At 40.3% G+C, this 20,834-nt stretch overlaps 1 protein-coding gene across 1 annotated transcript in view; it reads left to right on the top strand.

Annotated features, from left to right (window-relative positions):
• Nucleotides 1-20,159, top strand: part of sh3pxd2aa (SH3 and PX domains 2Aa) — a 149,005-nt gene extending 128,846 nt beyond the window's left edge. The window contains exons 12-16 of the mRNA XM_034688890.1: nt 2,999-3,116; nt 6,979-7,382; nt 8,782-8,831; nt 9,325-9,444; nt 11,084-20,159. Of these exons, the coding sequence (XP_034544781.1) occupies nt 2,999-3,116; nt 6,979-7,382; nt 8,782-8,831; nt 9,325-9,444; nt 11,084-13,102 (2,711 nt within the window). The 3' untranslated portion in view covers nt 13,103-20,159. The remainder of the gene's footprint in view (nt 1-2,998; nt 3,117-6,978; nt 7,383-8,781; nt 8,832-9,324; nt 9,445-11,083) is intronic.
• The last annotated feature ends 675 nt before the right edge of the window (nt 20,160-20,834 follow it).

Genomic DNA, 20,834 nt, shown 5'->3' with positions numbered 1-20,834 from the left:
ACCCTGCTCAGAGCGCTATCATTTACAGAAGGCCCCTAATCTGATTTATAGTCCCTCTGACCACCCTCCTGACTCACTGTTCTGTCCCCGCTGTGTGACGCAGCCGCCAACACAAACACAGGGATGAACTCTGAGGCACATGTCCAGCTCATGAGAGTAATAAACACAGATGTGATTAATGAAAACATTTATCTTTTATTTCTGGTCCTTGGGGAATTAAAAGTGAATGCATGATGATCATCATCAGCTCAAACAGAAAGACGTAATCTTTACGATCTGACTTATAAATCAATGTTATCAAGCAAATATGGCATGTCACGGATATATTGGTATCACGATGCACTTACGCACTTAAGCTGGACACCCATGCACATAAGCTTGACTCTTCTCCTCTGTAATCTCCGGTGGGGAAATGTGTTACAAAATCAATCCACATGGTCCCTTTCTTAAAATTCTTTCCCCATTAAAATTTCACTTTGAAAGGCTGGCCAGCTACAAGTTACCAAAACATATTTTAAAACCCATTTCAGAACTTTTTTTCAATCAGAGAGCTTGACACCTAGCTAGTACCTTGGTTTACCTGTTTGTTCTTCTATCGTGAGAGGGCCTTCCTGAAAATCACAAATCCCCTGCAGAGAAGCTCTCTTATTTTGTCCCTGCATGTATTAACACTAGAATGACAATGGGGGTCATTTTGACTGCTTTCACATTTATATGTCATGTAACTTTGTTGAATTAGAGATTACAGTGGTGCCGGATCCTGATTTTTCCTTTAGTTGTGTGGTTACGTATTAGAAACAAATTGCAAAAAAGGCAACAATTATATGATTAGTTTTACCTACTTCGGCCACAGGCAGTCATAATGACTGCTATTAAATTGATACATTTTCATGCTGGGCATATGGTTGCTTGGCCATTATCTGTCTCTATAAAACTTAGAGGCCGGCCGTGAGTAAGTGTCCAGGGCAATTTGAAAAGTTAAGAAATTAAACTGAGAAAATTAGACAACTCTATTTTGGCAATTATGGCAAGGACAGGCTCAAAGAGAGAGATGACTGCTGAGGAAGCCTGACAGTTGTTCAAGGAATATGACCTTGCAGACAGGCGATCTATCTGAATAAGAAGTGGATAAAAATGAGTTTATCCTATATGTAAATTTACAGTATATCCTAAGACATTAAACGTATCATTCTATATATTGGGTATTTATCATAACAGATAATACAATTTGGAATCTGGCAGTCAAAATGACCTCTTGTGGCCTTTCTAGTAGAAATAGAATTCTGGCCCTTCTAGTGTTAATCGTGACTGGACTTCCCCAGGAAATCATAGGCCCTAATATGTGATTGTTTTTAAAAAGCTTGTTCAGTGCACTTGGTTGGTGCTGATTTGATAATGTTCCCAAGTGTGTTTGGTTTGTTTTGGTTGTCTTCATCACAAACCACATGCCTCCTCCACACACATCTCACCTGCTGTTGTACAAACAGAATCTTGGTAAAAACAAAGACTCAAAGCACAAGTTGTGATTTTTAAGCTTCAGCATAATACTGAGGAAGCCAGCGAGAGACCAGAGGTATTGGGGCGTTTTTGTTCAGGGTAGGGCAATTTTGGACAGGAAAAAGTGATCGGGTGTGAGTAGTTTGAGTTCAATCTAAAATAAGATGGAGATTTATGAGAGACTGAAATGTTGAAAGAACGAATAACCTACTGGATTAAGTATTCTTTCAAATGCTTTCGATTGATTAGTACAACCCTTGTCTCCAGAATCTGCTATATCTGTCATAAAAGACTCATATCTAAGGCTCTATTCTACTTTGCAGTTTATCTACACACTCATCACAAGCACACGTTTAGATAGTCAGATTCATTTATAAGCCAATCCATTTGTTATTCCCTGTCCATCTACAAATACTCACCCTAACTCTACACTCACTCACACACACACACACACACACACACACACACACACACACACACACACACACACACACACACACACACACACACACACACACACACACACACACACACACACACACACACACCAACATGCTTTGCAAGCTGAGGTTCCGGGCCAGACATTCCTCTAAGCTCCACATTATTGACCTCAGCTGCTCTTCACTGACAGGCAGGAGAGGAACTCAAAGCCCCTGCTGTCTGGATGCACCCCACGTATCCAAAGCAAGCATTCAGAGGAATAAACACACACACACCTCTGAGATAGCATCCCTGCCCCTGACATTTCCTCGAAACATTGTTGTTACCTCCAGCAATCATAGGCACACTCTCTCCTTTATAGCTGATTTATTCTAAGGAAATCAGTTCCTTTAAGCAATTCTTCTCTTGATAGATGACTTTTCCTTTTCAGCATACCATACCAGTTAATCAGCCGCTAAAATAAAGCAAAAGCCATCATTTCATCATTCCTCCTTCTTCTGGGAAGAACCCTACACTGCTAGTGTACTCCCATGGTTCTGCATTTGTGTCTCTGATTCCCGCTAACCTTCGAATGCTCCTCACTAGGCTGATTGCAGGATTTCTTTCGAATCCTAGCAGAGCGTGAGAGAGGATTGGTGATCAGAAAAAGGATATGAGAAGAGAGATCTTGGTCCAAAAATCTTATCTACTTAAGGGGGGCCCTGATGTGGGCCTGCTGCTAGAAGAGGAATCTCTCTCTGGAGAGAAACAAGCACTGGATCAGGGTCCAAAGAGGCCCAGCATGGATCAGAAACCAGCAGGAAAGAGGAGAGATTCAGCCAGTAGAGGGAGCTGGTTGTTATTATTGTGTAAGATGAGTGGGAGAGGGTTGTGTTTGTGTTGGTATGGAAATAGTCAGAGCATTTTAACTAGGTCATACTCAACATTTCTTCCCCTGATATGGTCCTCTGGGACAGATGTAAACTCCACAGTAGTCTCGTTCTGCAATAAAAACTGACTAATGGCAGCTTTTCACTCACTTTACCCTTTTTTTCCTCTTTCCTTTATCTCTTGACTCCAGAGGAGAAATATGTGACAGTGCAGCCGTACACCAGCCAAGGGAAGGATGAAGTCAGTTTTGAGAAAGGGGTCACCGTGGAGGTCATCCAGAAGAACCTGGAGGGTTGGTGGTTCATCAGGTGAGTAAACGCTGCTGAGTGATGGAGCACCAATACCGGCAGCTTAATCAGAGAAATGAGATCTGTTTTCATTTTGTATCTGTTTATTATTTTTTTATCATTACCAGTTTTTTCAGGTCACTCTCACAAGGTAGCATGAGCACTCGGGCTGTGTTTTCTTCCTGACATTTCAGGGTGACAATTTGCCAACTGGCTTCTCATAATATAATGTAACTGTCGTCTCTGATGGACATTTTTTTATATATATATATATATTCTTGTTGGAATTCTTGTACTGTACACCTTCTTGTTTGCTGCTGTAACTCCATGAATTGTGGGACGAATAAAGGAGTATCTTATCTTATCTTATATTACTCTTACTCCCGACATGTATGTCAGTTTAATTTCATATTGCTAGAGGTTTGCGATTGTATCAACACACCGTTGTTTAGGCGATATCATGAAACTGATGATACCATTACGTCCCTACTAGCCACAGATTTTTTATACTATAAGTATATCATAGCCTGTGTATGAACTCTTTCTTTATTTTCAGCTTTCACATAGTCCTGTTCATTACATGATTATTTATGGAGGCAAGGTATCTGATCCCAATTAAACTGACAGCAAAGCTGTTCAACTGTAGAGCACTCAAAAATAGTTTATGTACTAGTAGTCTGAAGCATATTAATCAGCTTTGTGTCATTATAAGCTGACAGCATTTCATTTTCAACTGATAATATCTGTGTTTCAGCTGGTGCTTAGACTTATTTTGCCAATTATCAATGAGCAATAATAATCACATCATAATACAGATATAGTGCCTCCTTTTAATTTCAATCAATGATATGTATGTAATTCTTAAAGTCTGCCTTCCATACCTTTTCAATGCAAATATTTCAGTTTAACTACCTTTGTACAAGACAGCACTCACCATTTCAGTTTTAACTCTTGGGTGTTTGGCAGGGGAAATTAGTACCCCATTTGTGTGCAGAGCAGTGATGTAATTTGTCATCATGTTTCAAAGTGAATGAGTCCTCAGTGACTTTATTGGCAGTATTCTGTGCTTAGTTCTGTGATCAAGGCAAGCGGTTTCCTGCAGCCCTTAATTAGCATCATGGTATGGAGGAGAAGTCATTAGCATACAGAGCTGTACAAAGATCAACAGGGATTCCAGCCTGTGATTTCTTATAGCATGTGCGTGTCTGTTTGATTGTTTGTGCTTATGTGTGTTGTTTACCCAACCATCCTGCTAGTTGTTTACTTCTTTGCATCCCTGGGGGGCAAAAGAGAGTGGAATGGATCTGCACAGAGGATTGCTATCACATGCTGCCTCGTGGCCTCTGACATGCACATGCTTGTGTAACAGTGTGCATGCTAATACACATTTACTTAATGGTGCTTACGTGATATTTGTTGTATACTCACTGACTTTTTGTTCAAACCCTAAGGGGATTTAATCATCTGAATATGGGTTGTCAAAAAATATTAATATATGTGTGATGCGTTGTAGTAGGTCTTCATAGCATTGTAGCGACACCTCAAGTACCTAGTTGATTTACAGGTAGGGTGCATTTTAGCTATTTGCCAGGAGGCTGAAAGCTCGCCCCTGCTCGACCTCTGCCTGTTTCTTGGTTGATCGAAAGTTATGTTGAGTCAGCATTTCCAATATGGTGACCTCCACTGTTTTGCTTCACAAATACCTCCCCAGAATCCAATGGGTGACATCACTGAGAAGACATCCATGTTATATACAGTCTATAGCTGTGATCTATCTTCAGCTATTTACTGTTGCACTCCATCTTCCAGCGTCTTTTATTAAGACAAGAAGAAATCACATCTTGCAAGTAATAACCCCAAAAAAACATGTCCTTCTTCAAAACGGAGTCATGAAGTACCTATTATTCATGGTCTTATTTACATTTTAACAGTGCATGTAAATATATTGAATCATTACCTCGGCTGTATGATATATCCTTTTGCCTGAGTCTCACAAATAAAGCACATATCCTTAATGGAAAGCCCTGCTCTGAGGATGGAGGTGTCATATGCTGTACAGATTATAACAACCCTTGAGGCAAACTTATGATTTGTCATATTACTAAATAAATATGGCAGAAATAAAACTGACTGTTTTATTATGGCCGCATTGCTATTCACAATGATTCATTTTGGAACATGTTGTCCAACAATTATTTTTTTTTAAATCCTCCAGGTGTACATCTGAGTCATGCTGCACTCTGTGTGCCCCTTTTTGTACAGTTAATCTTGGCATGAGGCTATTTAAATCAGGGGGACTCCTTGTGGTCGCAGCTGGAGTCTTCCATCAGGGAAGCAGAAATGATCACATCTTTCCTTAGCAGAAAATGGCCCACCTGGAGGCATATGAGTCAGAGTTACATTTCAAAAACATTACCTATTGTTGCACAGAGCTCTCTTAAATGACTCATTTAGCCTAACAATAACGGTGGAAATGAGGGGATCAGCATCTCTTTGCATAATATGATGTTGTGTGTTTACTTGCCTTTGGCTAACCCTGCATTATTAGAGTATAAAAAGTGTTTGTTGTTTCATATTTTGGATCTTACAGAGTGAATTTTATTACATTCTTGAGTCCAGAGAATATGGATATTTTGTTGTTGGTTGGCAGTTATTGTAGCCCAATAAATCAAAGCACTTTAAAAGGGGCGTTTTAGCCTTGCACTCAGAGCTGTGGGGCTCATAAAAATAAAAGTTTAAGAAATAATTGCACAAAGTCACCTTTGGAGGACAAGAAACCCCAACATAATGTAGATTTATGACCTAAAATGAGTATAATAATCTGCCAAAAAAAAAAAACATCTCAAGATTTGTGAACATGTATAAAGAAGCATTTTCAAGTACCCACAAATATCTAGTGTTTCCAGACAGAAAATAAACACTCTGATCTCCATGTATGGCATGGTATATTACATTACAGTATGTTACGATATGATATGGTATGATGATACACTATGATACAGTACGGTGCAATACAATGCAAAGTGATACAATGTGATATGATACAATGTGACATGATACAATATGATACGATACATTATTTTGTACTGATAGGAAGCTGTACACACTTAGCTAATGCTCAATATTGAAAAATAAACAACAGTCAACATGTAAACTGAGTAGCAAATACCAATCACAACCACAAATGATGAACATTATACATAAGACCATTATACCCATGTTCCACATGTTGACCTCAGTGTGAATCAAACAGCATAACTGTTCGAGTCTTTCTCATTTCAAGCGTTTAGTTACTTGAAAGCAGTTAAAGTATAACCTCAGGAACAAGTTATAATACAGTTGTGCTCTGGCAGAATTTATGGTTTCTTGGGCAGTTTCTGTTGTCTTTATGATATAAAAAGAGTAAACACAGTTGTTTGATAAAACATTTGCTTCACCCAACCAGTAACCATGAGTGAAAAAAAAAGTTTTTCTCTTATCATTCATATTCTCTGAAAAATGGCCCAAAAAATCACAAATTTTGCCAGGGTATGTACACTTATGAGCACAACTGTATCTCATCTGGAAAACTAAGGATGAAAAATGTTGAAACAAGCAAAATGCTCTGATAATAGCTACTGCCTGGCAATAAGAAGTGTCTTGTCAGTGAAAACAAATAGCTTACATAGCCTTGATTTAACATTTGTCCTCAGAGTGAGATCCAACTTTTTGCAGTTGCAGGGGTCTAAGTTATCCAGATGTTTTTGATCCTTGGATGGGGAGGCAAGAAAATGACTCAAAAACATAAACAAACTTTTATTTGTATGATTGGTGCAGTTTATTTTGAATGCTAGAATGAAAGGATAAAACTAATTTTGTTTCTTTTCATCCCTTCTACCTGCAGATACTTGGGAAAAGAGGGCTGGGCCCCTGCCTCCTACTTGAAAAAGGTGAAAGAGGACTTCTCCCCTCGCAAGAAGACCCTGACAGGCCCTGTGGAGATCATCGGCAACATCATGGAGATCAGCACCCTGTTGCAGAAGAAGTCGGTCAGCGAGAAGGACATCCAGACAGACGGAGAGAGTGGCACCTCACCAGAGAGGCACATCTCAAAGAGTGAGATCAGCCTGCCCATGCCATTTAGCTCTGAGATCAACGCAGAGACGGGCAGGAGGCTGAGTGCGGGCCGAGACACCAACAGTCCTTGTCTGGGAATAGCAGCCAGTGCAGCATTAAGAGAAAGTAAAGCGAGAGGCGAGCCTGGGTCCCCAGCTGTTGCTAGAGTGGCACCTCATCGAGTGGAAATTGGTGAGTATTTGTTGAGTGTGGGACTATTAAGCTTCCAGCACCAGTGTAGAAACAGATGAATGCATAAGAGGAGGGAAGCATTTGTAGCCTTTGAATGGGATATTAAGACTTATTACTTTCTTTCTGTGTAGGTTTTGATGCCATAGGTAAGCTCCATGACTTGAGGTGTCTTTAATGTTGGTGATGTAATCTAATCACAGAACATTTAGCACAATAACCTCTGAGGCTGTATAACACAGGGTTTGAAATGTTTGGTTTGTTCGCTTCTGTTTTACTCACAAACTAAGAAGGTATGATTTCTTTTTTTGTGTTCCCCTACTTCTGTTATTACTTGTGCCTCATTGCTAAACATGTGATTAGATATGTTGAATAAAAAGTTAGGGAATTGTTTTAGATGGGGAAATTGTATCTCACAAAGTCAAGCTGATTAGTTTTAGTCATCACTTAAACTAAAGCTCTGACAACCCCCCCAAAAAATTCTCACACTGTCTCTGCCCCATTTGCAACAACTCTGATCTGTGCAGTCTCAGGTTTGCCTGCATGTTTGGTGAACTTGACAAGGTGATATTGTGCACTGATATTCAAAACTTTAGAAATGTGAGAAAGTCAAGTCTAACTGGATGTCTGCAGTCTGAATGGTGCTTTTAACGTGTGTTGCAACTTAGTTATCTTGATACACAGCCAGACTAGTCTGAGTGCCTGATTTTTTTAGCATTAAAAATATAATGGGCAAGAGTTTCTCATGCATATAATTCTAGTGCCTTCTAAAATAATAGCTGTAATTTTGAAAATTTAAATGCCATGGTAATGCATCTTGCAGACATCAGGCTAACCAACTAGTAGCAAGGTAAGCTACTTCATATATGAGCTAACAACAAAAGAAATTATGCAGTACAATGAAGTAAAGATAAACCTGCAACCAGAAGTCAACACAGATTCATAAAGTAGCTATTTAGTAGAAAAGTAAGATTCTCTTGGGACTGTGGATTGAGTTTTTGATCAGTCGTCTAGTATTCTAGTTCTTTAAATAACAACTCGTGATATCAGGTCTAGTGAGGACTGACAGTCGGTTATCATTATTATCTTGCCTTGCAATACATGAGTCTCCATATTCAGTCATGAGATACCATATTTTGTGCTATGAAGAGGAATTCAGGTTGTCTGCATAACCCTGGCTCCCTGAATAGCATGAGTGTGAGTGATGTTGAGTGATGCCATGTCTGACATGTAAAGGCATACTCTTGACGTAATGACTGCTGGCCACTCAGGTGTAGAAATATTCCTGACTTTCTGAGCCCAGGAATGAGGCACAAATAAAACTCTGTCATTCCAAACTTACTGATGGTTGGTTGGTTAGTTAGTAAGCTGTTAATGACTGAACTATCTCTTTGTTCATCAGGCTCCCCAAACCTGAGACAGAAACCTCCCCCAAGAAGAGATGCCAACCTTGTGAGTAGTTAACAAGCTGTTGTTTCTTGACACTGACTGCTTCCTTTTATACAAACTCATAATCACAGAGAATATGATTGAATACATTTACAAACAGTGGTTCTTTCTGGAAAAAAAGACGTTTCAAGGCCGTACAAAAACATTTAACAAGAACATCAACATAAATGGAAAGGTTATTAATGAGCTCCCAGTTGGCATAGCAACCCCCTGCAACAGCAAAACACAGTACAGTGAACATTCCTGCATGTATTTAATTATCTGACTCTTCCACTGAACACATTTTACTTGGCTTAATGCATTAATACGTGTATATCATAACCGTATATAGACAATAATCCTATATTTGCATGTGTAGATTTGTCTCCTTTATTATGTCTTCAGTCATACTCATTCTGGGGTCATGGCCAGATGTGTAAATTTAACTTTTTTAAATTGCTATCATCATGTGTAAAATGATGTCAGCCGCTCACATCTCTCCTCTTTTTCTGTGCAGGGATTCCAGTTACCCAAGCCACCAGAGCCCCCTGCTGTGGAAGCAGAGTATTACACTATAGCAGATTTCCAGTCCTCAATCTCTGATGGCATCAGTTTCCGTGGAGGACAAAAGGCTGATGTAAGAGGCCACATCTACATTATTGTCACTGAGATGAGACAGTCAGGGCTCATTGAATATGTATGTTGATTGAGCGCTTCCCAGATAGTCTTGAAAGCTGAAGCAATAAAGATTCGACCTTGAGATTTGTGTTTGAACATGATGATGTCGACAGAATTCACTCTGCAGAGACACAGGTAGAGGGATGAAGATAACGAAGATACCTTTAAGTACTTCAATAACTTCACGTTAAAGTAGTGTCGAACCAGCAATTCTGCACTTTCTGTTATCTTACTATATATCATCAATGTCTCTGCAAGAAGAGTACAAGTGCAGATCCAAGAACAGTGTGGCTTTCATAATCATATTATTCTACCCTTAACACATAAACTGACCCAACTGGGGACTGAGTGTTTGCAGGATGGAGCACTGATTTCTTTGGCTTGCACCTGGCGGTTAAAGCAAAGCAGCTTCTCATGCCTCTCTATCCAAGAGGGACGTTTTGACACCAAAATACAAACCTGAAGTCATTTTTCAAGCCCAAACTACCTTCCTACACTTGACAGAGCAGTTTTGGTTCCTACACCTAACCAAACTGTGAGCATTTACCAAATCAAAACTATATACTGTAAAGATATCAAGGTTTTGGTTAAGTAATAATGAACAGGACTGTTAAATTGGTATCAGAGTGTAGACCTCTTTACCCAATCTGATAAGAGTTTCAAATTGGACCTAATCAATATATTCTCAGAATATTTACTTTTAAATATCAACCAGCATAACTGTATAATGGTCAATTATAGAATCTATGAGCAGTGAGGTAAAAGTCAATTGAGTGTGGAGGGAGATAGATCAGAGTGCAGTTACAGCCAGGCCAGCAAGGAATTCAAAAGTAAAATATATCTACATCACTCTTGGTTTTGATACTAAGGTTAAAGCAAAGTTTATGTTAACAAACCACCTTTGATGTCAAAGATACTCTAGATCAAAAAGTAAGATAGCAATGACGCATCTGATTTTCGTCATCAAAACTTAGTCAAAATACTTTGAAAAGAAAACTATTGGAGTCAGAAAAGTATTCAAAAAGTATCTGGTGAGGGATCTGAAAAAATGTGAGTCAACAATACTATAGAAAAAAAACCTATTGTCTTAAAAGTGGATCATGTAGTGTAACTGTTACACGCAGTAAATGTTTTGATTGGCGAATCACTTTAAACTGTATCATTATGTCATTAAAAGTCAATCATATCCTGAGGGAAATTTGATCTGGAGACCAAGAACTTCCCCAAGAACATTGTATATGTTTAGGGGGTTAAAATTCGAAATGCTGAGTCAGCGAAACAAATCCTCCCCTCTGCTCTGTGCGCCACTCTCAGGTCACTTCTCAGTTGAATCCAGCTTCTCTTATTCAGACACACAGAGAGTCATGCTAAATCTTTTTCTTTTCTGATTATCCTTAAAGCTTTATTACAACTCTTTGACAATCAGTATATATATCAGTCTATAACACACTGATGAATTGACTATTATTCATTGGTTATGATAGCTAGAGGGCTTTTTTGACTCTATATTAACCTATAAGCTATAAGCCTACAACAATATGCACCAGGCACACAACACCGTGTTTGATAGCATTTGTCCCCTTTGTCTTGTGCTATAGGTGATAGAGAAGAACCCTGGGGGCTGGTGGTATGTGCAGATTGGAGAGATGGAGGGCTGGGCCCCGTGCTCCTACATTGACAAGCGCAAAAAGCCAAACCTCAGCCGTCGGACCAGCACCCTGACCCGGCCTAAAGTCCCACCTCCTGCGCCACCTGTCAAAAAACAAGACTCTGAAGAAACTCCCCCGCCTGCTAGCTCGGTTCCTAAAGTCGCAGAGCCACAGAGCAGGCCTGTGTATGAGGAGCCTGAATATGATATTCCTGCAGTTGGATGTGAAGGTGAACCCGACACTGATTCCCTGAAGGATGAGCGCTCCCTGGATGTAAAGATCAGCAATGTGGTCAGTGATAAGTACCGTAGCTCTCCGCCTTCCTGTAAGGCCTCTCCTCCTGTCTGCAAAGCATCCCCTGTTTTCACTCGCAGAAGAGCCTCCTTCAGATCTGTGGAGGAGGTTGCAAAAGAGGAATGCATCTATGAGAACGATGGCTTCAGGCCAAGCAGTGGCATTGAAGGTTCTTTGGTTAAAGGTGCTAGTGAGCCGAGTTCCCCAAGGATCTACCATTCCTCCACAGTCCCACGCAAACCCTCTGGATCCTCACCTTTAGCTGGTAGACCCATGAAGACCATGACGCCAGAGATGACAAGGAGAAGCCAGACCCTGGGCAGACACATAGATATTAGCCTTAGGTCACATGACAACAGCCCCCACTCTTCATCAGATGAATTAACCAGAGGACACAAGAAGGTTCCTGCCTTCAGCCGGGACGTAGAGCAAAGAATAGGCCAGAGCCCTTCTACTAGACCCAAGCCATCTGTCAGACCTAAACCGCTTCTGACCAAATCAGAACCCCAGAGTCCTGAGAGGATGGACATTGGTTCTCTGAGACGACAGCTGAGGCCAGCAAGTCAGTTTCGCCATGGACTCAAACCTGCTCGTGGGGAAGACTCTGAAACAGCCTCTGTTATCTCATCAGAGGATTCGATGTGTTCCCGCAGCACCTCAGATCTCTCTTCTGTTTACTCCAAAGGGAGCCGGGGTGACTCGGACGTAGAAGGCCCCAATCTGTACCGATCCCTGGATGCCTACAAGAAGGTCCAGGACTCTGAGATCAGCTTTCCAGCCGGGGTGGAGGTGGAGGTTCTGGAGAAGCAGGAAAGTGGTTGGTGGTACATCCGTTGGGGATCAGAGGAAGGCTGGGCTCCCTCATACTACCTAGAACCTGTGAGACAAGCAGCTGATGGGGGCCGGTTAGAATCAGATGGACATGGTAGTAGTGGGAGTAAGTCCAACAGCCTGGAGAAAAATGAGCAGCATGTTCTGGCCCTTAACAACATCAATATTCAGGGGCTGAACCAGCAGCACCAAGCCCTGCGGAGAAACAGTCCGCCAATTCCTTCAAAGCCTCCTGGTGGCTTCCAGAAGCCATCAGGGATGGTAAATGGAGGTGTCCGTATGAGGAATGGGGTACGACAGGTGGCAGTGAGGCCACAGTCTGTATTTGTGACCACAACACAGCCACCTAAGGATGCACATTACATGACAGGGTCTCTGAGGCGAAATGAATCACTGGGCAGGAGTGATCACTATGGCTCTGGTTCTGCCACTCTTGGTGTGCGCAGAAACGCCTCCTTCAGCACCGTGCGACCACACGTAGTTGTTGAAAGTCAGACGAGGCCCGTAGAGCGCTCCAGCCTTGGGTCATCTGGGAGCGCATTCAGCACAAGCAACGTCCAGGAAGCCCTTAGCAGAGTTAACCAACGTAACGGCATCCCCGTGTCCACAGTCCGACCCAAGCCAATAGAGAAGAGCCAACTGATCCACAACAACCTCGGCAGGGATGTGTACGTGTCCATTGCTGACTACCGCGGTGATGAGGAAACTATGGGTTTCACTGAAGGCACCTGTTTGGAGGTTTTGGAAAGAAACCCCAATGGATGGTGGTACTGCCAGGTGCAGGACAGCCTGCTTCCCCGCAAAGGCTGGGTCCCCTCCAACTACCTTGAGCGGAAAAAATGAAACCAATCCCATACTGTCCCCCTCACCCTTCCCCCTCTCTCCTTTCTTTGATGTCTTCAAGGACATGGGTGGCATCATTTCTTAAGAATGTTACCCACAATCTCCCATAAGCAATATGTCCTTGAAAATGTAAATTTTTAAAAAGACTGTGTGTAAAAAGAAAGATGTTTAAAACTGTTGTGGAAGGACACTTTTAGTGCTGGTTTACTAAAATGTACACAAAGAAGAGAGTTCAGATTTTAAATATTTTGGCTGGGAATGAGAGACAGGAATGTGGGATTGGTCACCCTTCAGTGAGGGAATTTGAGGAGGACACTGTCTTAAAGATTTAAAATGGTGTGAATGGGAGTGATAGCCTCTTAAAGAGGTTTGTATCATGTAATACAGAAGTTGAGCAGGGTAATGGCTATGCTTGTTCCTGCCCATCACTGACTATGATGGCCGATAAGTGCCTTTTGTGTTTTTGTTCACCTGAATGGAGGTCCTAAATGGTGGATGGCAAAACATTAAATCAACCAAATCTTCTAAGAGTGCCATAAGACCTATGAACACCACCAAAATATTTGTATAACTAAGAAAGAGCTCCACTATAGAGTGAAAGCAAAGTGAAAATGGAGCTGAAAAAGCTGATTTGATCTGGAGTGCTCTAAATGGTCCAACAAGATTTAGTCTCCAGTTTCATCAAAGTACTTATTCATTTCAAGTCACAAGTCCTAAAGCAAACTAAAACATTGTGTTAATCACATTATCAAGTTTTGTTCCATATTGTCTTGTTTTCATCAAAGTCTTCCTTAGAGAATTATTTCTGCTCTCTTGTCACATCGGTTTCAAGCAACAGCCTAAAATTGGAAAAGTAAAAGCTCCCGCCTCATTTCTTGAATCACCTTTACATCTGTGAAAACAAACAGCAGGTGCTCAGGTTTGAGAAATTAGCTTACTTTGTTGCAGATCATCAAGAGACAAAAACCTAGATACAAATATATGGACAGATAACGATCTTTAAAAACCTGTGAAACTTGAAAGAAAAATTGAACATATTTCAGTTTGCTGGAAAATCAAAGGAAGGACTATACCAACTTGAATACTCTCCAGGACAGCTAACCTCATATCTGGGTGGGTAACAACCTTAAACAAGAGAACAACTAGTTTACAAAGTTTTGCATTTGCTCTAATGATTTTACTTATAGGAATAATTGGCTATGTGTATGCATTGTTTTGTAGGGCTAAAATGATTTCACTTTTTTAAAGAAGTGTTGATATACTGGAAATACAATTATATTGTGGAATCCCAGGGTCATATTTGAAAATTGTTTAGCCCATAATGTGATCAAACTGAAGGCAGTTTTTTGTGTGATTTTACTCTCCATTTATGGTACAAGGCATTCAAGTAAGATATTACTAAATGTTATGTTTTTACGAACTGAAACAAAGTATTCCTATCAGCGCCTGTAGGCACTTCCTTTCTTCACATATTTGGAAGAAACAAGGTGTAAGGCAGATTTTACATCCAAACTTTCAAATTTTAGTTAAATGTTACTACATTTTAAGATTGCATAAACTAGATTTACTCAAATCCCTTAAATTGCTACCCAAATTGAGGTAAAATAAGAGGATATGAAACTCTGAGCTTAAATAAAAAAATCAAATGGCTGATGTTCAAGACTGCTGAAATAAAATTTCTAAAGAACAGTGGGAGCCCTCAGTCTGAGGCTGAACACTAACTTTTCATTATGTTTCTGCTGGACAGTATCATAGTATTATACTAAGTACAGTACCTGCTAGATCGCAGTTATCTATTTAGTAAAGCATATTTGTTTATCGTTTGTATTTGTTTTGTTGATCTGTTTTTTTGTGATCACACAGTGGCAATAATGAGGAACGGAGGGGTTCTGTTTTGTGAATTAGTGCACTTTAAACCTGTTTTTAAGGTGCATTAATGTAAAGATGCAGTCCATACTCAGCATGTTATTTATTTAATGATTTTTGTGACTATTTAATAATTTTTTTGCTCACCTGTTATGGGAGGTGACACTGTCAGTGACAGTGACCATGTTAATATTGAGTAGAATTGGAGAAACAGAGACCTCTAGTGGGCAGCAAAAGGTACTACAACCTGATATTTACCCAATCAACAAGGCTTACAAGCCATACTACCTCAGTGCAATAAGAAGTGCACTGCTGGACAGTGAGTCTCACCAATGACTGTATAGAAATTTCATGAATTTTTCAGTTTTTTTAAGAAAAATTCAAAGTGCAGCTAAAACTTTTTGTAGCACATGTTTTTTTTTATTGGGCAATAATTTATATTTTTTTAATTTGAAAAAAGTTATTTTTTTCTATGCTGTGTTCTGCAACTTTAGCAAATCATGGGCGCTTCCTTCACCTTTATTGTTCTTTACATAATGCCTGATTTTATATATATTTATTATGAATAGTTTTATATCTCATCATGGTTTGACGACAATATTATTCCCTCATTCAGAATACATAATCCCATAGCTTCATACAGATTATATTTATTGACGATTTGGGCTTTTACTTAAGTATGCAAAATGCAGACTCTATCCATATGACATTTGGATGAGTGTTAGAGGTTTTTTTTAATCACTTTCATAATTGACAAATGGAAATAAAAACTGCATTAGGATCAATTTACAATAAAACTAAATATGCAGATGCTGATGCTTGCTGCCTGGCAGCGAAGCCCCAACCCATCCAGACGAAGGCATTATGTAAATGTGTTGAATCACTTTAAACATTTTGCCTCAGCACGTATTATTATTGCATATTGCTTTGTTTGATCAAGATGAATTCACTCGGCTGAATAGCGAGGGAATTGTTCTGTGACAAGCATACATTTAGCTTTCTTGTATCTGTCTTTGCTTTTTCCCCTTATTTTCTTTTTTTGTCAAATTCTGAAATGTACCCGTGAGGAAATGTGCAATAGATAAGAAACCCATCAAGCTTCAACAAGGTCACACAAGGTCTGGTAGAATTGTGAACAATGCCATTACATCTGTTGGGAGTAGATATTGCCAGTCAAACTGCCAGTCATGAGCTTTTACCATCATTTTAAGTGTATGATTTTTTTTTAAAAAGAGCAGATGTGAAAGGCCCTGTAAGCATCCGATAACTCATTGGACCAAAGCAGAAGTTTGAGACATCTCATTATCACCTGACGTGATGGACTTGACGATCTGTGCTCCTCCTGCTGGGGATCAGCAGTAGACAGCATGAATGAATGGCATGGCAGAAACCCGCTGACCCAGTCTGTATTGACATTACAGCCACCTGAGGTCTTCTTCACAGACGGAGAGTTATGGGCCCATCATCAGGGGCCTCAGTGGCCCTGCTCTGAGCTGTCACATTCGTGCCTGAATGGAATTTTGATAGTTTCTTATTTTTGTGTTGTTGTTTTTCTTTTCCCTCTCGAGTGTGTACTCTCTGCACCTACGCAGATGCCTCTCTTGACATTTACTCCACCGTTGTAAAACCAGAGTCCAGCATTTGCCTGAACAATCACTACAGCAGAGGAGACATTTGGAACCATCGGCAAAGATACGTGGACAGGGGAGTGTCAGCAGTAAACAAGACAGCTGGAGATGAATGCTCCTTCAGGTCATTTCTTTTCAATCCATCAACTTCCAGGTTGTATGCCAAAAATAGAATAACCTTTATTTTTCGCTTTGCTGAGCCCCGCACTGGCCTTATCCATGTGGTACAGGTGAACACGTCATTGTAGTAAGGAGTTCAGGGGCTTGTGCCCATGAACTCTAATGTTGTTTTAATCTCCACCTTAAAGAAACAGTCTGACATTTCAGGAAATTCCTGATTTGCTATTTTATGAAGAGTAAGATAAGATTATTTGATACCTCTCTCACATGGTGAAGACCTGTTTTTAAAGCCTGTTTCTACCACCAGTTATTTTTGTTCCATCACAGCCAGATGGCAATCCTCCGATTTGCAACTCACACATGTCTGTTGTAGAAACTTTAAGAACTCCAGGACAGACATTTTAGTGTGCTTTGGACTTAAAAGCTTAAAATGCCAGAAATAGTCTCTTGTGCTTTGATTCTGGATTATTAAAGAGATTAGAAAAAATTTGATGCAACTTGAGGGATTTAAATCAGCCAAAATATTATTCTATGGAGGGATTTAATACACCTTATGAAGGGGATCATCAAAAAAGAAGCAAAGCCAACAGGCAATTAGTTTGGCTTAACACGAAGACTGAGAGTAGAGGGATGCTAGCAAGCATGGCTCTGTCAAAACATATCAAAATCAGATTCTAGATTAAAACGCTGCCTTGCTCACCCCTTTCATTGATGAAGCGACGGTGGCCTTGGAGGACAAGAAGCTCCAGTGGTGTGCTGGTTTACACTAATTTCCTTAGCTAGGCCAAATACCTCAAGACAGTTGCTTTACATAAAGAGTACTAACATGATAGTGGTATCGATCTTCTTATCTTACTCTCCTAAGAAAATGTTTTGCCAAAATGGTTAGGCCATACCGTTAAGCAACAGGCTTCTTTTTTCAATCCGTTCAGCCTGTCTCAGGCAAACTGCTCTAAAACCTGCGTGCATCCACATGGCAGAATTGAAATGGAATTGGTGGAGGTAATATTTCTGCATTCTACCGGCACCTCTAAGCGTGCGCACATGCCAACACACACACTTAGTGATGATGAGGAGTCATTCATGCCAGAGAAAATATATGAGTTTCCTGACATATTCCTGAAGGTCAGCCAGGTGAGACAGCTCCACTACACCAGAACCCTGTTTTATTCCTCACTCTTTTTTTATTTTAACAAATGGACGGCACCTCCCAAGCGTGAAGCACCTTAAGCTCTGTAATCCCAAACACTAGCTGCTGCCATAGCATATTCTTCTCCCTCTCTGCTCTCTAGTTCTCTTTCTTCTGCCACACATTTTCATTCCTCTGTTTCCTCGACACAGCCGAGCCGAGTCTATTCCCGGTGAAATGATTGAGATATCTAAGCAGGTTTTGCTAGTGTGAGAGAGTTTGTGTGGGTGGGGGTTGCTTGTGTGCATGTTTGTCTTTTTGCATGATGAGATGGGTTGTTTGCAGGTGCACTCAGGAGAAAAGAATTGGGAGGTCAAGGTGGAGGTTTGTGAGATGAGAATGCAGGGAGACATGAGATGGATCAGATAGTGGATTCTTGGAGACAAGGTGAGAGGGAGGTGAGAGGAGCTCTGCTTTGATAAGAGGTAGATGAAAGACCAGTGGGCGCCGCTTCCACCATGAAAACTATGAAAAAACATTTTGTCCAACTCCTTCTTCCCCATACCTAATGAGCTCTCTACTGCCAAACAAGAGCTGTGAAATATCATCACTCCAAGTAATGTTTTAATTGCAGCACTTTTTCTGGCTTCTTTGCCAGAAACAGCAAATTTAAGTTTCAGTGAGAGACGAATAAGTTCACACTTCAGCAGCTTCTCTCAGTCTTGCTCTCCATCCATAGAATAACTTAAGATCTGATCCTGCGTCTGATTTTAGCTTCTTTGCTGTCAATGTCTTCAGATCTTATGTAGCCCTGAGGGTGTGAGAGTTGAGTTAGGTGTTGGAAAAGTTTTTTTCAAATGAAACAAAGAATATGGTTTCATAAGCTGGATTCAGTTTTTTTTTTCTTCTTTATTTCTTTGTGTTTTTGTTGAGAAAATAATTGAATGATGTAGAAGTGTAACACCTGATTTGAAGGTCTACTCACGTCTAATGAAACAAGGTTTGATTCATAATTAGAAGGAATCACTAAAAGTATTCAGAAGTCAACAGCACCCAGCTCTGGAAGAATGTGATTGTTGAGTTAATAAAGGCAGTTTTTTTGATCGACAGAGGCGCAGGTTTGATAAGAAAGTTTGAGTAAGTGTGTGGGAGCAGGAGGGAGGTATTTAAGGGAATGATTTTGTAGGTTTTTAATTAATATCATTTTTTTGTGCCAGTGTAAGAGAAGAAAGAAAAGAATAAGCAAAGCTGCAGGACTTTTTCTCAAACAAAATCCCCAAGCCTGTGAATCAGAGGATGCTGATTATTTATGTCATTCTAAAATACTTCCTCACAGAATCGCGGTTGTTTGACGTGCCAGCGGGCATCAGGGGGAGCTGTCTCTGAGCTCCAGAAAAAAGGCTGTGTCGAGGAACGAGGCACGAAGCTGTGTCTCTTTGGCACTTTTTCTTTGTCTCTGTTTGAAACCCTGTTTCTAATTAGCGCAACAGTGTGTCTTAATTAACCCTAAGCCAGTCAGAAGATATTCCAGTGCTAACAGCTCCCTTATCAAGGACACTGCGGCGGCTGCAACTCTGCATGGCAGTGTTTGGCAATGGAGGTGAGCTGCAAAAAGTGATTGATTGCATTGTAGCTGAGGTGGATTTATGAGAGGGTGGAGCCTGTTTCAATCACAATGTTGCATTTAAAGAAGAGAGTTTGTCATTACCCTGCTGTGGAGAGCAGCGTGCCAAAAAAAAACAACTCAGAAATTGACACCATCAAGCTCTTGATCTGTAAATCTATCTGTTACCAGCATGTCAGCAACACTAACAAACTCAGTAACGACTACAGGCCTTGAGTTGGACCAAAGGAGGTGCTATTCTTTTCTTTATTTTTTATTACCATTGTTTTTATTGCAAATTGTGTTTCATTGAACTTCTTTCAAACTCTTTGTTTTCAAAAGATATGCCATTAGGAAGTGAAGAAGGCTTTTTTATCACTGCAAATGGCAATGAATCATCCAATGATGAGTCACCTGCCCACCAAGTCATACATGGTGACGAAGAACACTAAGTGTTCAAGCCCTAACAACACTTTACATCAGTGGACTGGGATGATGCAAAATGTGAGCAAAGACAGTCCATACTCCGATGAAAGTCGCTCTGCCTGTGTGCATCCCTGCACATCCCCCTGAAAACAGGACATTTTCTTATCTATCCTTTCATTTTGACAAGTCCTTTTTTCTTTTTTTTGTATCTTGTACATGTTTACATTGTATCTCGCATTGCCCAAAAGAGAAAAAATATTAAATGTATTATCTTTGTTGTTTAAATTGGCTCCCTTTTTATTTGTCTTACACTTTCTGTCTCATCCGCTCCTCCAGATAAAGAGCAGGGGTCCCAGCTCCCTGCACATAGATAGCATGTGACAGTAATATAACAGATTGAGACATTTATCTTTATTCCCTTTATTGTGAAAGATAGATTAAGTGAGTTTAGATGTGGGGGAGCAGAACAATGCAGCTGGTTATATATATGACTTATGACCACAAAAGTGTGAGGAGGTTGAGAGCGATGAATGAAGACGAACGAGTTCTCGGAGCCCCAGTTTCCCACTAAAGAGGAGAGACGAGGGTTTTTGCTCTCCTGTATCCAAACCTGTGTGGAGAGATTTATGACTTTTGTGCTTACGCCTTTGTCCCAACGAAACACCACAAATCTTCCACCTTCTAATGGAAAATCCAGGTTTTCAGTAGGCCGTGCTGTCATTTAAACTCTTCCGTCACTCATGCTTTTCTCCTCAAGATTATTTTTTGGACAGTTTTAATCCCTTATTTCAAAGTTAAAGCTGCAAAGAGACAGGAGCAAGGGTTCGATGTTGCATGAACTGTCCTGACAAACGCTGACATATACTTCATGATTTAATCTGCTTAATTTTTTAAACCTTGTGCATTTAAAGCATTGGTTACATGCTAATAATGAAAAATCATCACCATTTATAAAATGTA

The sequence above is a fragment of the Notolabrus celidotus genome, chromosome 7, assembly GCF_009762535.1.
Source record: "Notolabrus celidotus isolate fNotCel1 chromosome 7, fNotCel1.pri, whole genome shotgun sequence".
In the NCBI taxonomy this organism is placed as follows: domain Eukaryota; kingdom Metazoa; phylum Chordata; class Actinopteri; order Labriformes; family Labridae; genus Notolabrus; species Notolabrus celidotus.
This window is presented reverse-complemented; position numbering and strand designations above follow the sequence as displayed.